This window comes from Equus quagga, chromosome 16 (genome assembly GCF_021613505.1).
Source record: "Equus quagga isolate Etosha38 chromosome 16, UCLA_HA_Equagga_1.0, whole genome shotgun sequence".
Lineage (NCBI taxonomy): Eukaryota > Metazoa > Chordata > Mammalia > Perissodactyla > Equidae > Equus > Equus quagga.
The window spans coordinates 64,873,688-64,886,630 of record NC_060282.1 but is presented as its reverse complement, the minus strand read 5'-3'; the positions used below and the strand labels follow the sequence as shown (position 1 = coordinate 64,886,630).

General features: G+C 35.0%; 1 protein-coding gene across 1 annotated transcript in view; it reads left to right on the top strand.

The window, feature by feature from the left end:
- The window catches only part of VCPIP1 (valosin containing protein interacting protein 1), a 28,593-nt gene extending 22,506 nt beyond the window's left edge, over positions 1–6,087 (top strand). The window contains exon 3 of the mRNA XM_046642196.1: positions 1,163–6,087. Within this exon, the coding sequence (XP_046498152.1) occupies positions 1,163–2,031 (869 nt within the window). The 3' untranslated portion in view covers positions 2,032–6,087. The remainder of the gene's footprint in view (positions 1–1,162) is intronic.
- The last annotated feature ends 6,856 nt before the right edge of the window (positions 6,088–12,943 follow it).

Below are 12,943 nucleotides of genomic sequence, written 5' to 3'. Positions count from 1 at the left end.
CAGCGTGGTCTGACGAGCAGTGCCATGTCCGCGCCCAGGATTCGAACTAAGGAAACACCGGGCCGCCTGCAGCGGAGCGCGCGAACTTAACCACTCGGCCACGGGGCCAGCCCCTACTTCAACTTTTTTTAACATAGCAATCTATGGTTTCATAAAATTTGAAACTCTTATTTTTGCATACTTGGAATATGCTTAGAGTGACAAATTTAAAATGTAAGGATATTGGATAGTTTAAAACACACTTGCAATTCTTTATACCCAGGCTGGAAAAAATGTAAAATTTTGGAATACCATGTAGTGAGACCAAACTCCTCAACTAGAAAGTAAAGAGAAGCCTGCTTTAAAGTTCTTATCCTCTGCTTTGCTCTCGTTGCCTATGAGAAGTAATCGCAGTGGGCCATTTGAGGAACATCCATAACTCAGGCTTATTTTGGTGGGTCTGACTTACCAGAGAGGAATAAGAGTAGTAACATGAAATATAAATATTTCAAAGGATTTGAATTGAATATCTTTTTAATTTATTGTGACTGTCAGTTCTTGCAGTTATCCTGAAGTCACAGTGCGTTAATCTTAGCTCTTCTAAATGTGCCCCTATAACTACTACTTTAACTATGGAATTTCTTATTTTGAAAGTTCATATTTTTTATATTTGTGAAAAATATACACCTTTGGCACACTGAGGAAACAACTTATATTCTGGTATTCTGTAATGCAGTAGAATTACTTTTGATTTTTAATTCAACACGCTGTGCAACACGTTTGTACAACACTTTGCCTTTATAGTATATTTGTAGTTTATAATTTAAATCTTGGTAAATGAAAGTATATTTTCTTATTGCTTTACTATAAGCAATTGCTTTACTATAAGCAATTGCTAGTGTTTTCCTTATAGCTCAGCTCTTTGTTTCAAGCCCCTTTCCTAACTTTGTAATAGGTTAATCAAATTTTTTTAAAAAACATCCCATGGGGAACTACTTTAAGGTCTGTGGTGATATTTCTTTTTTGTAATAGTATTAAATTCTATAAATTATTTTCTAACTAATTTTGTTTTGAAAGCTATCTGTAAATTGTTATTGAAAATTCACTATTTCAACTATGGTTGTCTTTGCTACACTTTTTAAGTACGATTTTAATATGTTAAATGTCTTTTTCCCTTCTTTAGGTATGGCTGATGGCAAACATTGTACTTTTCCACATCTGCCTGGCAAAACCTTTGTCTATAATGCTTCTGAAGATAGACTGGAGTTGTGTGTGGATGCTGCAGGACATTTCCCCATCGGTCCTGATGTTGAAGATTTAGTTAAAGAGGCTGTAAGTCAGGTTCGAGCAGAGGCTACTACAAGAAGTAGGGAATCAAGTCCCTCACATGGGCTGTTAAAACTAGGTAGTGGTGGAGTAGTGAAAAAGAAATCTGAGCAACTGCATAATGTAACTGCCTTTCAGGGAAAAGGGCATTCTCTAGGAACTGCATCCAGTAGCCCACACCTTGATCCAAGAGGTAGGGAAACCCCAGTTGTAAGGAAGCATAGCACAGGGACAGACTTTAGTAGTAGTTCCAGTAAAACAGAGCCTTCTGTATTCACAGCTGCTCCTAGTAACAGTGAGCTTATTCGAATAGCTCCTGGAGTAGTTACAATGAGAGACAGCAGGCAGCTTGATCCTGATTTGGTTGAGGCCCAGCGAAAAAAATTGCAGGAAATGGTTTCTTCTATTCAGGCTTCGATGGACAAGCACTTGCGGGATCAAAGTACAGAGCAGTCACCATCTGATCTTCCTCAAAGGAAAGTAGAAGGTGTGAGTTCTGTGAAGTCTGGGAGTCTTCAGACTGGCTTACCTGAATCTTTTTCTTTAACTGGTGGCACTGAAAACTTGAATACAGAAACAACTGATAGCTGTGTGGCGGAGGCACTGGGAGCAGCATTTGCCACAAGGTCAAAAGCACAAAAGGGAAATTCCGTGGAGGAGCCTGAAGAGATGGATAGTCAAGATGCTGAGATGACAAACACAACTGAGCCAATGGATCACTCTTGATTTAATTAGAGGCTAATAAAGGCAGAATGTTTATTGTGAATATGTAATATTTGTTGGCTGGGCCACATAACTTGATTAGTCATTAAAAATCTTGTACGTATATAATTCAAAGATTATATCTTGTTATTCAGTGCATGATCGCAGTGTGTGATTGGCAATAGCTTTTAATATACTGCTGCCCAGGCTGGCTCTGAATTCTTATAAATTAGTTAATCTGCTGAGATGAGTTTCTTACATATATGTGGTTCATTGGAAGTTCTTTGTAATTTTAATTCCACGAAAGTCTTAATGTTTCAAACATAAAAATTCTCTTGCTTAAATATGTTTGATTTCTGAGAAGGCTAGAACTGGGGGAGAAAGGAGATTTTGCTAATGTTGATGTCATCAAGGTAACCATCCCACATATGTATTAGAATGACAAAAGAGTTATGTAAATTTGAAGGTTATCTGAACTAAATTGTATCTTAAAATTCGTAAAAGGATTTATTAGACTGGGTTCCTGACATTTCTGTGAACGTAAACACATTCATAGAGATATGTATTCTTGGTGAAAATATCTTGAGAATAGAGGGTAATAATATAACATTTTGCTAATTTGAGCAAGGTTAGGGGGAAAATATCTATTCTAGAATGATAAAGTCAATGTGATTCAGTAATGTTGCTGTCTGAGCCAACACAGCCAATTGTGTGCTCTGTTGTTGATAATATGTTACTGTTATTTTTTGAATCCTGGCCTGGTCAATTTTTTTTCTTTAATCTTGCAGAAAAGTTGATTGCAAAGTGTGGTAGAAAATATAAAAATAATGGTAGCAGTAGTTAATCTCTAATTTTCAGAGTTTGTCAGATTCACAGAGAATTTATAAATAAGAATTTATCTTTATGAATGGGTTACATTGTTCCACAATTTTGATCAATGGTATTTAAGCTTGTATATGCTAAGTGTCTTTGAGCCCCTTTGAACCAAAAATGTTTCCTTCTTTTCTTAGAATCCATTAGATTCTCTTTATTTGTTGGCTTTACCTGGATTTGGATGCAAATTTTACTGCATCATACCCTGATCAACTGGGCATTTGCTTAAATAGTGTATTCATCAAATCTTTAGTGCCAGTTTCCTCAAGAAGCACTTTTTCATGCTTACTCCTTAAAGACAAAGAATGTTTATCCCAAGATTGGTATTGCACTATTTTATCCTATTCTGCAAATCTGTATTCTGAAATGTACATTTCAATCCATATTTTTCCCCTGTTCACTGAATTAAGTTGAATTTGAATGGATGAAAGACAAAATGTATGTTAATACAATCTTATCTAGAGCATTCAAAGCCTGGCTGTCTCTGTTTGCACATGTAACAGATGCAGAACTATGTTTGCATTCTAAGAAAATGTACATCAGAAAGTGTATTATCAGGTGTTTAAAAATCTCAACCTGTTGATTCATGAGGAATATAGACAGTACTTTAACTTGTGTTTCCAAATAGGGGAGGTTTTAGTTTTCTTTCTATGAAAGTATCTCTGACTGAATCTACTTACTAAATGAACTACTGCATTTTGAATAAGGAAAGAATGGAGAATCTAGGCATTTTCCAGGTAATATCTGAGCAAGATGTATATTTGGATTAGTTTCATCACCATATCACATTTTTTAAACCATATTTTGTCTCCATTCTTTCTTCTAAATTTACTTTCAAGTGTCTTTCTCTGTATCTAAATAGAAGGAAAATTTAGAACTTTTATATTGTGTACTAGTTTTGCATAAAGAACTGCAGCTACCAAATAATATTTCCCATTTAGTTAGGATAGATGGCTTCTGTGTATTAAACTGAAAATTACAAATATCTCTAACCACTATAATTATTTTTGGCTTTTTCAGCCACTGAAACATGTACCCCCTCCCTTTTTTTTGTTAGTTTAAATACAGGAAAATTGTTTAACAAGCAAATGCACTGCTTTCACGTAAATGATATAATCACTTTTCTTTAACATTTTCTTGACCTGTGGCTTGATAATGTTTAGTTAATAACTGACAATTACACTCTCCTAGCATAATGTAAAAATATCAGAGACAAATAATTTTATCTCCCTATTAAATACTTGCACTTAGTCAAGTTAGAATGCACCTGTGAACATTAAGAGATGGGCTTAATCTCTGACAACACTATTAATTTCTCTTGCCACAGCAATGCTATTTAGAAGCTGGTTAGGTATAAATATTATAATAATAGTTTGGGTTCTCCCTTGATAAGGAATAAAAGACTTGATTCTGAGAATGGTCAGATTTCTTGAAATTAGTTTAAATCAGCTGATCTTTGATGGGGTAATTAATGGTTTTTGAGAAGTGGGCCAGGTATCATCTTCACAAAGACGTTTTAGAGCAGAATTTCTTTAAGTTCTTAAATATCATCCTTTGTCCTTCCATATGACTCTAGAATGATTATTTTTTAGTACTACCATTTGTGATTGCCACAACTTTGAGTCCAAGCTAGAGATCATAAATCAGTTAAAATATTTTTTTAGCCTTAGATGTAACATTATAATTCAATCCTATAATTAAACTGTTTTTAGTGTTTTACTGAAAATCGGAGTAAATTGTAAATTTTTTTCTTCAGTAATCCATTTTATAGTTAATCATACCAAATTTGAATCGCTGACTCAAAGTCCAGGTAGAGTTGAAGATGGTGTATGTCTAGAATTCTAGTAGTGAGAAACTGGTTGACATTGAAGAAAACAAGACATTGCCAAATATTATGAGCTAGAATATAATAAACTTCAAGGGAATGGTTACTCAGGAACTAGTTAAAAGAGCAAGCCTAAGGCCCACTTCCCCCCCCCCTTCACTATGTTTCAGGTATTTTATTGGAAAACGTTAGAATAAAGACCTGAGAAATTTAGCAAATGCTATTGACTGTGAAATTTGCTTTCTATCTTTTGATGATTTTTAGTTTGGTTTTTTACAATCAAGCCTAGTACTTGTAATTAAGATATATATTAACCTGAAATGCATATTCTCAGTCACAGGTCCTTATTGTCATTATTTCTAAGTATCTAACTTCATTGGAAATGAGCAGACTTTTGCATATGGTCTCTTACCTCAGGGAAGATCACTTGCTAGCAAGTCATATACTACTAATGACAGGTTTTTCAGAATTGTACTGACACCACGTTAGCTACTAAATGCAAAATTTATAACAGTATTATTTTATGTAGTTACCTACTTATACTGGCTGCTAGTGAACATTTCTTTAAAAATTTAGACCTCACTAATAACTAACCTTTAGGTATGAAATAAACTTGTAACTTCTGTCTTTAATTATGCTTTGGTCAGTATAGTGACAATATCATAAAATGTTTATTTCAGAATATCAATAGTTTTGTCTTCATTTTTCAACAGGAATTTTAATTGGCCCCTACTTAAAATACTGCAGAGCAGATTTTGAGAGGTATCATCATTCTCAAAAGAGGGTTTCCATATTAAGATTTTCATAAAAGCCTTGCAAAATCTGATTAAACTCCACTCATCTTAATGTGAATTTAAAATGACCTTTTCTAACAGTGGTTGTGAGATGCATACGCTAAGTTGGGTAGCCATATCTCACATTTCAAGGTTATCATATAATTTTAAAAAATTGTCCAACCTCAAGGCTCTTCACAATTAATACAATTAATATAAGAACTTAGTTTTTCAAACCACAACTATTCACTTGAAAACATACCATAGTAGAATGTTTACTTAAGAAATAAAATAACAAAAGAGAGCTATATCACCAATGCAAGATTTATACTTAATTGTAAAGTTCTGCCATTCTTAATACTTCTTGGAGATGCTAAGTGTTTCAATTCATATTTAATGATGCTTAAATCGTGGGAATTTTAACATTTGTTCTAAATAGCAGAAATTGTAAAAATTGTGAATTATTGGAGAAAATGCCATTACTTGTATATCTGACATTTAATTTTTTTAATTATGGAGTCTACATGCTTTTGTAGTATAATATTAATACAATGATTATTCTCTTGTAAAAGAAAACTAGTAAAAGAAAAACCGTTTTAGTTGATGTTATCTGCTTGTGAGTATCAATTACTTAGTATTTAAAATTCAAGGTATTGCATGCGTTTCTTTAGCATGCACAGGTCCCTTCCTGAGCCTTTAATGCCTGAGGTAGAGGAAAAGACTGAAAAGGTTGTCAATATTTTCAAGTTTATTTAACTTTAAGAATTAGTGCCGGAGAGTCTACTTTTTGGAGGGAAATGCTATTTAGAATATGTAAAAATAAGTGGTAATAGTGTAAATATTTAGAAGAAATTAAATGGCAAGTGCTTTAAGTGCTCAATAAAATAGTATAGATGTTATATCATCCCTAAGGCACTGGCTGTTACCCATTATTTTCTGACTTTGTGATTGCTGTATACATTACATTTGAGTAATAAATAATTGGTAATAGCATATTATAACTATTTAGTGTTCTACAGCAAACCTCACTGTACAGTATTTGAAGTTCTCTTTTATATCAGTAATAAAACTAAGTTAACATACTGATTTTCCCCTCCTCTTCTACACGTTAGCTTTTTAAAATAATTTTTCATTCTTTAGTTTCCCGAAATTATCCCTTAATATTATAATGCGTGAAAATATAGTTCAGTTTTATAAAGGAATTCTTAGGGTAATAAAGTTTTTTTTTTAACTTCTGTAAGTAGGATATCTTATGGGGGCAGTAATTTGTCCGTTTAATGCAGATTTCAATGCAAATGAAAGCGACCTAATTAAAAGAAAGTAAGCAAAATTTCTTTAGACATACTACCTTGTTAGGTCATTTAATGCTTACTGAATATTTAAAGACTTTCTAATAAAGAGAGAACTTGGTTTTGTGCTGGTTTTTAAAAAACACTGGTTACAGATAATGAGGAAATAAAGGAAAATACAGAAAATAGTACTAAATTACATTTATATAGCTTAGCAATCAACATGACATTTACTTTCTCGTATGTATGCCTAATATCCATTTTGTTAGAGTAGACTGTTTCACTGAGTAGTTAGAGCATAGCCTCAGACTCCAGACTTCCTAGATCTGAGTCTTGGCACACTGCCTACCGTGTGACCTCTCTGTGCTTCAGTTTCCTCTCTGGGAGACTGATAAAGACATCTACTCCAGGGTGGTTGTGAGGATTAAATGACTTAGTACATTAGAACAGTGCCTGACATATAGTAAGCTCTCAAATTTTTGCTGTTATTTATAAATTGAAGCTATTCAGTAGTTCAGTTGCCACTTAAATGGCATAAATTCTCATATATAGGGCACCCATTATTTAAATAATTTGTTTCATTACGTTAAAACTTGTATTGTGGTATATAGTTAATGGGCTAAAAACTGAATGGTTGTATGCTCAAATTTTCATGCAAGAACTTTATGACCACATGCAACACTGAACATCTGTCATGTTCACATCACAGCCTGTGCTCTGTGACGAACTGTTCTGTGACCTAAGGCAAGTCATGGAGCCTTTCAAGGTCTCCATTTCTGCTATAACCTTGTGGTTCTATGGTTGTTCCCCTCTGGTTCTGCTGACCATGTCATCATGGTCTCACCTGCTGACAGCACAGTGCTGATGGGACGAGTGACATGGGCGTGAGCCCAAGTAAACTCAAGATAATTAGCTTTGCTTTATGCTTTGGGTACACTTGTCCCAAACTCGGACTTGAGGTCTTGTACATGCATGCCACTGGTCACATACCATATAGTTTGGAGCTCTTGAACACTCTTCAGTAAATAAAATAGATAAACATCCTACGTATGACAGTTCAGCATGGATTTTATTTTTATTGACTGGCTTTTCAGACCCCAGTAACTGCAATTCTGACTGCATAGTTGATTGTTTCTAATCATTAAACATGTATATAGAAAAACTGAAGTAAGTCTTTAATTGATTTTCTAAACCATATATGGTATACTGAGGTGAAAAAAACTCATGGGCTCTTCAAACTTGTACTCTTTCCTTGTTGGAACTAAATCTGTCTTTGGTCCGTTAGTCATACTACATAATTCTTTTTTGTTTTGTTGAGAAATGTTCACCCTTGAGCTAACATCTGTGCCAATCTTCCTCTATTTTTTAGTATGTGGGCCACCAGCACAGCATGGCCACTAACAGAACAGTGTAGGTCTGTGCTTGGGAACCGAACCCAGGCCGCTGAGGTGGAGTGCACTGAACTTAACCATTAGGCCACCAGGGCTGGCCCCATACCACATAATTCTTTTTATCTAAAAACAGATAAATTGTGTGAAAATCTGGGGGGATTATTCCGGTTTGTCAGTTCCATATATAGAATGAAACATGTATAGTATAAGGTCTACCTGTAAAATAATGACATTTTTATATTTGATTTATGGAATCAATATACTTGAATCATTCATTCATTTAAAACTGTTTATTAAGCACTGATCAAATGCCAAGCTTCTCTGCTAGGAACCAGAAAAACAGTTCTAAATGAGACAAATTCCATGTGGCTTTTAGAGCTTACATCCTGATGATGGAGGCAAGCAATAAACACATTCATAATACCTACCATTTACTATAACCCGGCAATAGCGAAACATAACATGCAATAATTACTTTAACTCTCAAAACAACTCTTCGTGGTTAAGTATTGTCATTGTCTCCACCTTTCAGGAAACAGGCTCACGTAGGTGAGGTGGTTTACCCAAGGTCCTGGAGTTAACAGGTGGCAGGGCTGGGGCTTAAACCTAGATTTTTATGACTCCAGAGCCTGTGCTCTTAACCTCAGTGCTAAATTCGTAATTTAGCAAAAAAGAGTAAAATTTGGTAGTCACCTAAGTCTTTACAAATATGATTGTTACGTCTAGCTTGTTTTCAGGTACACCAACCTGGTTTGAACTGATTTCAATATATAGTACCTGGCTTTAATTTCACTTCCTACAAGTTCCCTTCCTGAACTCCAATCCTCTACCCTAAGTTGTTCCTTCCTTGGGTTTGTTTTCTTGCTTCCTCCAAATGTGGAGGTGCTTTAAGGAAGGGTTTCAGAATTTATTTGATGATTGATCTGGGTAAATTTGAGAATCATTGGTTAGGTAAAAGTCCAATCATCTTATTTCAAGAACCTAAAATAATTATTTTCATTTACTAAGTGGGTCTGTTGTTTTGGTGGGAATGTTCCCCAAATGTTATATTTCTCAAAGTTCATGGGCTACATGCATCTCACCTAGAAAACATTTCCATGGAATCTGTCATGTGCCAGGTACTTTGCTAAGTATAAGGAATAATAAAATGGCAAGAAAGACATACCTCCTGCCTTTGTTATGCTTATACTTTTAGTGAAGGAGAGAGACATTTAAATAAGCAAGTGCAAATGTAAGGGGAATATTAGGTGGTGTGGGATTACACTACAGGAGGAACTAACCTGACCTGGTAGTGCTTACAGAAGGCTTCCCAAGAGGTGATTAGCTGAGACCTAAAGAATTACCAGGATGTTTAAAAAATCAAATTGGCAGGGCCGGCCCCATGGCCAAGTGGTTAAGTTTGTGCCCTGCACTTCAGCAGCCTGGGGTTCACCGGTTCGGATCCTGGGCGCAGACATGGCACTGCTTGTTAGGCCATGTTGAGGCAGTGTCCCACATGTCACAACTAGAAGAACCCACAACTAAAAATATACAACTATGTACTGGGTGGATTTGGAGAGAAAGAGAAGAAAAAAGAAATCAAATTGGCAAGATTCAGCACCTCCAAAAATGTTTTATTTGCTAGGCCAGTCCATCAAGCAAAATCAAGTGGGATGCTTATGTTTGCCAAACTTTAGACTCTAAATCCTTCCTGTAAGAGGGTGATGATCCAGTTGAATGAATAAGGTGAAAAAGTTTGAGAAAGCTTACACAAGTAGGTTGCTAAGGAAGGGAAAACTAACAGAATGAAATAATAAATTCAGTGTATATAAAACCAACTTCAGAAACATGAGCTTATCCTTTGAAACTAAAAGGTGTCTCTGCTACTGAATATGACCAGTGAAACTTAGATGCATAGATGTGTAACAAAAATGTAAGCAAAACACTGAAGTGAGAATCAAATTAGGACCTAGAAACTCTCATTCTGATTTCTTTCAATATTACCAGGATTATAGCAAGATTAGTTCCATTTTTTCCTCTAGCGTCTCATGGCCCTGCCCAGTATCTGTCACCTTGTCTGTTTCCATTAAACAGCAGTACAATGTATATCTTAAGTTGTGCTTACAATATTGCTTTTCAAGTTAAGATTATCATTTTGTGATCTTTCTTATGGCAAGTGATTTGGCTTTTTCTTTGGTGTAAACTTCACAATGTTGTTAAATTTATTTTTGGTATAGGGAAGTGATTAGAAAAATTAAATCAATATCTGAAAAAGAAGTAATCTGCAAAAGTTTTCATTGAAATAGGCCTTGTTTTCCTTTTTAAGTTATTCTCAAAGCAATGCACGTACATAGTTAAAAAAAGAATTTCAAAACTATAGAAAGACACCCAGCTCCCTCATCTCAATTGCTAAATGAACCATTTCTCTTTTGGTGGTTACCTCCATAACTTAAATGGAGATGCTTACAGGTTTAATCTCTCGATTTATCAACTTTAGACAGTATGTGATTCCTCCATTAAGAAAGATGAGTTCCCTTGCCCTTTTTAGGTTATATTTATATTTTTATATAATATACTTAAGTCTCTATTGAGCCATCAATTTTAGACATTATCTCTTAACTTGCCAGTTTGTAAAATGAGGAAATTAGTATTTCTACACTTTCTAATATCACTTATCTTCCCATTCTACTTCCTTTTATTAGCTATACTATTTTTACATCATCAAGTTTTATGGTATTCAAAATATGTTCTGAGGCATAATTTAAATGTAGTCTATAGTTTGACTAGGCTAATAAACGGCTAAAGTGGTCCCAAATGTCAAAATGAGAAAGGCTTTTGTTCTGAGACACCAACTAGAAATTGGAGCTTTTCCAAGGCAGATATTGTAATTTAAACAGATTTATGTTTTTAAAGATCCCCCAGGTGGCCAAGTGGAGGACATATTGGATTGGACCAGACTAGAGGACAGGAGATCAGTTAAAAGACTGGCTGCAACTGGGTGAGGGATGAGAGCTTGAAATGATCCACTGGCAGTGGGGATGGAGAGGAGAGGATAATGGAGAGTAAAAAGGTCAATCCAGGCTCTCAGGTTCTGACTTCAGAGGCTGGCTACTGGTGCTACTAATTTGGAATAGGACACACGAGTAATTACATATTGGTAGGTAAGAAGTGAATTCCACTATGGGACATGTCGTATTTTGGGTGTTTAGTGCTTCCAGATGGAGAGAGATGGAATTCAGGGGAGGGTTTGGGATTCAAAGTAAAGATCTGTGAATCATAGGATATGACTGAAGTCATAGGAGTGGATGAGATTGCTTAGGAAGAGAATTTAGAGTGAGAAGAGAACTAAAAATGTAGTTTTTAAGGTTTTTTTTAGTTTAAATTAGGGAATGCCATCTTTTAAGGAGCAGGCAGAAGAACAGAGGCTTGAAAGAAATCATGGAGGTGATATCACAGAAAACAAGGGATGAAAGTTTCAAATAAAAGGGAGTAATGAAGTCAAATGCTGTAGAAAGTTCGGGTAAAATGAATATTGATTTCTATCTTCAAGTGTCCATGGGATTTAACAGGGTTTCGTGACTTTTGCAGCACAATTTCAATGGCATGGTGGTGGTAAAGGTTAGATTGTGAGAGGACTGAAGACTGATTGGGTAGTAAAGTCAAGACATCTTTGACGAAGTTTGACTCAAAGGGAAGAAGGGAAGACAGCTAATACAGGGTCATGGGAAGAATGGATGAATATATTTAGATCAATATTTTCAACCCTACTGGAGTCAATATCCCCTTTTTATAACATTATATTGTATTCTCCATATCCTACTAAAATGAAATTCAAGATAACTTATATACAATTTTTCAAAAATTAATTTAATGCTTTACCTATAATATGGAGGAGAAACAAGAGAATCATAATAAAATCCCTTTCAGGCACTACTAATTCAGCTGATATATCTGTAGAGTCACTTATGAACTCAATAGCTATAAATACAGACAGATATCAGTGGGCTGTATTAGTGTCTTAAAACCTTGAACTGTGTTATCTTCAGGGATGTGATTTTCTAAAATGGAGCAACAACTCTTGGTTAAATCTGAACAAAATAAAATACAGTCTTCCCCTCGTTTACATAGTAGTTGCATTTCTGGAAATAGTCAATGTATTTTAAAACAGTGCAAAAACCCCAACACTTGTGCACTGTGTTTATGTGTAAAAGGGAGTTGGTTCTAGGCATAATAATTATAATCAGGTTTTCATTTACATTACTGTCTGGTTGAATGTTGAATGGAACTTAGGATAATTCTTCCTTGTGCAAGACTATCTCAAACATTGCAACAGTCTTATGTTCCTAGAACTGGCACTCTAAATGACAGTGATGACGTTCAATAACCTCAGATTCCCCACTGTTCCCTCTGGGAATGCCTGGAGGTGCTAGGCCAGAAGAGAAGGGGAGCTGAAAAAAAAAGACAAGATAGATTATTATCTCTGACAAAGTGGAAGGTGATAAAATTGAGAGTAGAGGTAGAAAGGTTAGAATTTAAGAGAAGCACACACATTCATATCTTGGGAGATGTCATGTTTCCCACAGATGAGTGAGAATCCTGCTTTAAGGACTTTGTGGTATGCTGGTATATTATTTCTCTTTTTAATACCCTGAGTACCCTCTCTCTTAACTTGAAGTTCCTATCCTTCATTTTGAACACTCAATTAGTAGGCTCATTTGCTGTAAATAAAGGCTAAATTTTGAACACTGTGAAAGATCACTTTTTGAAGAGAAAGCTCTACTTTTATTGTTATAGGCCATAAATGAA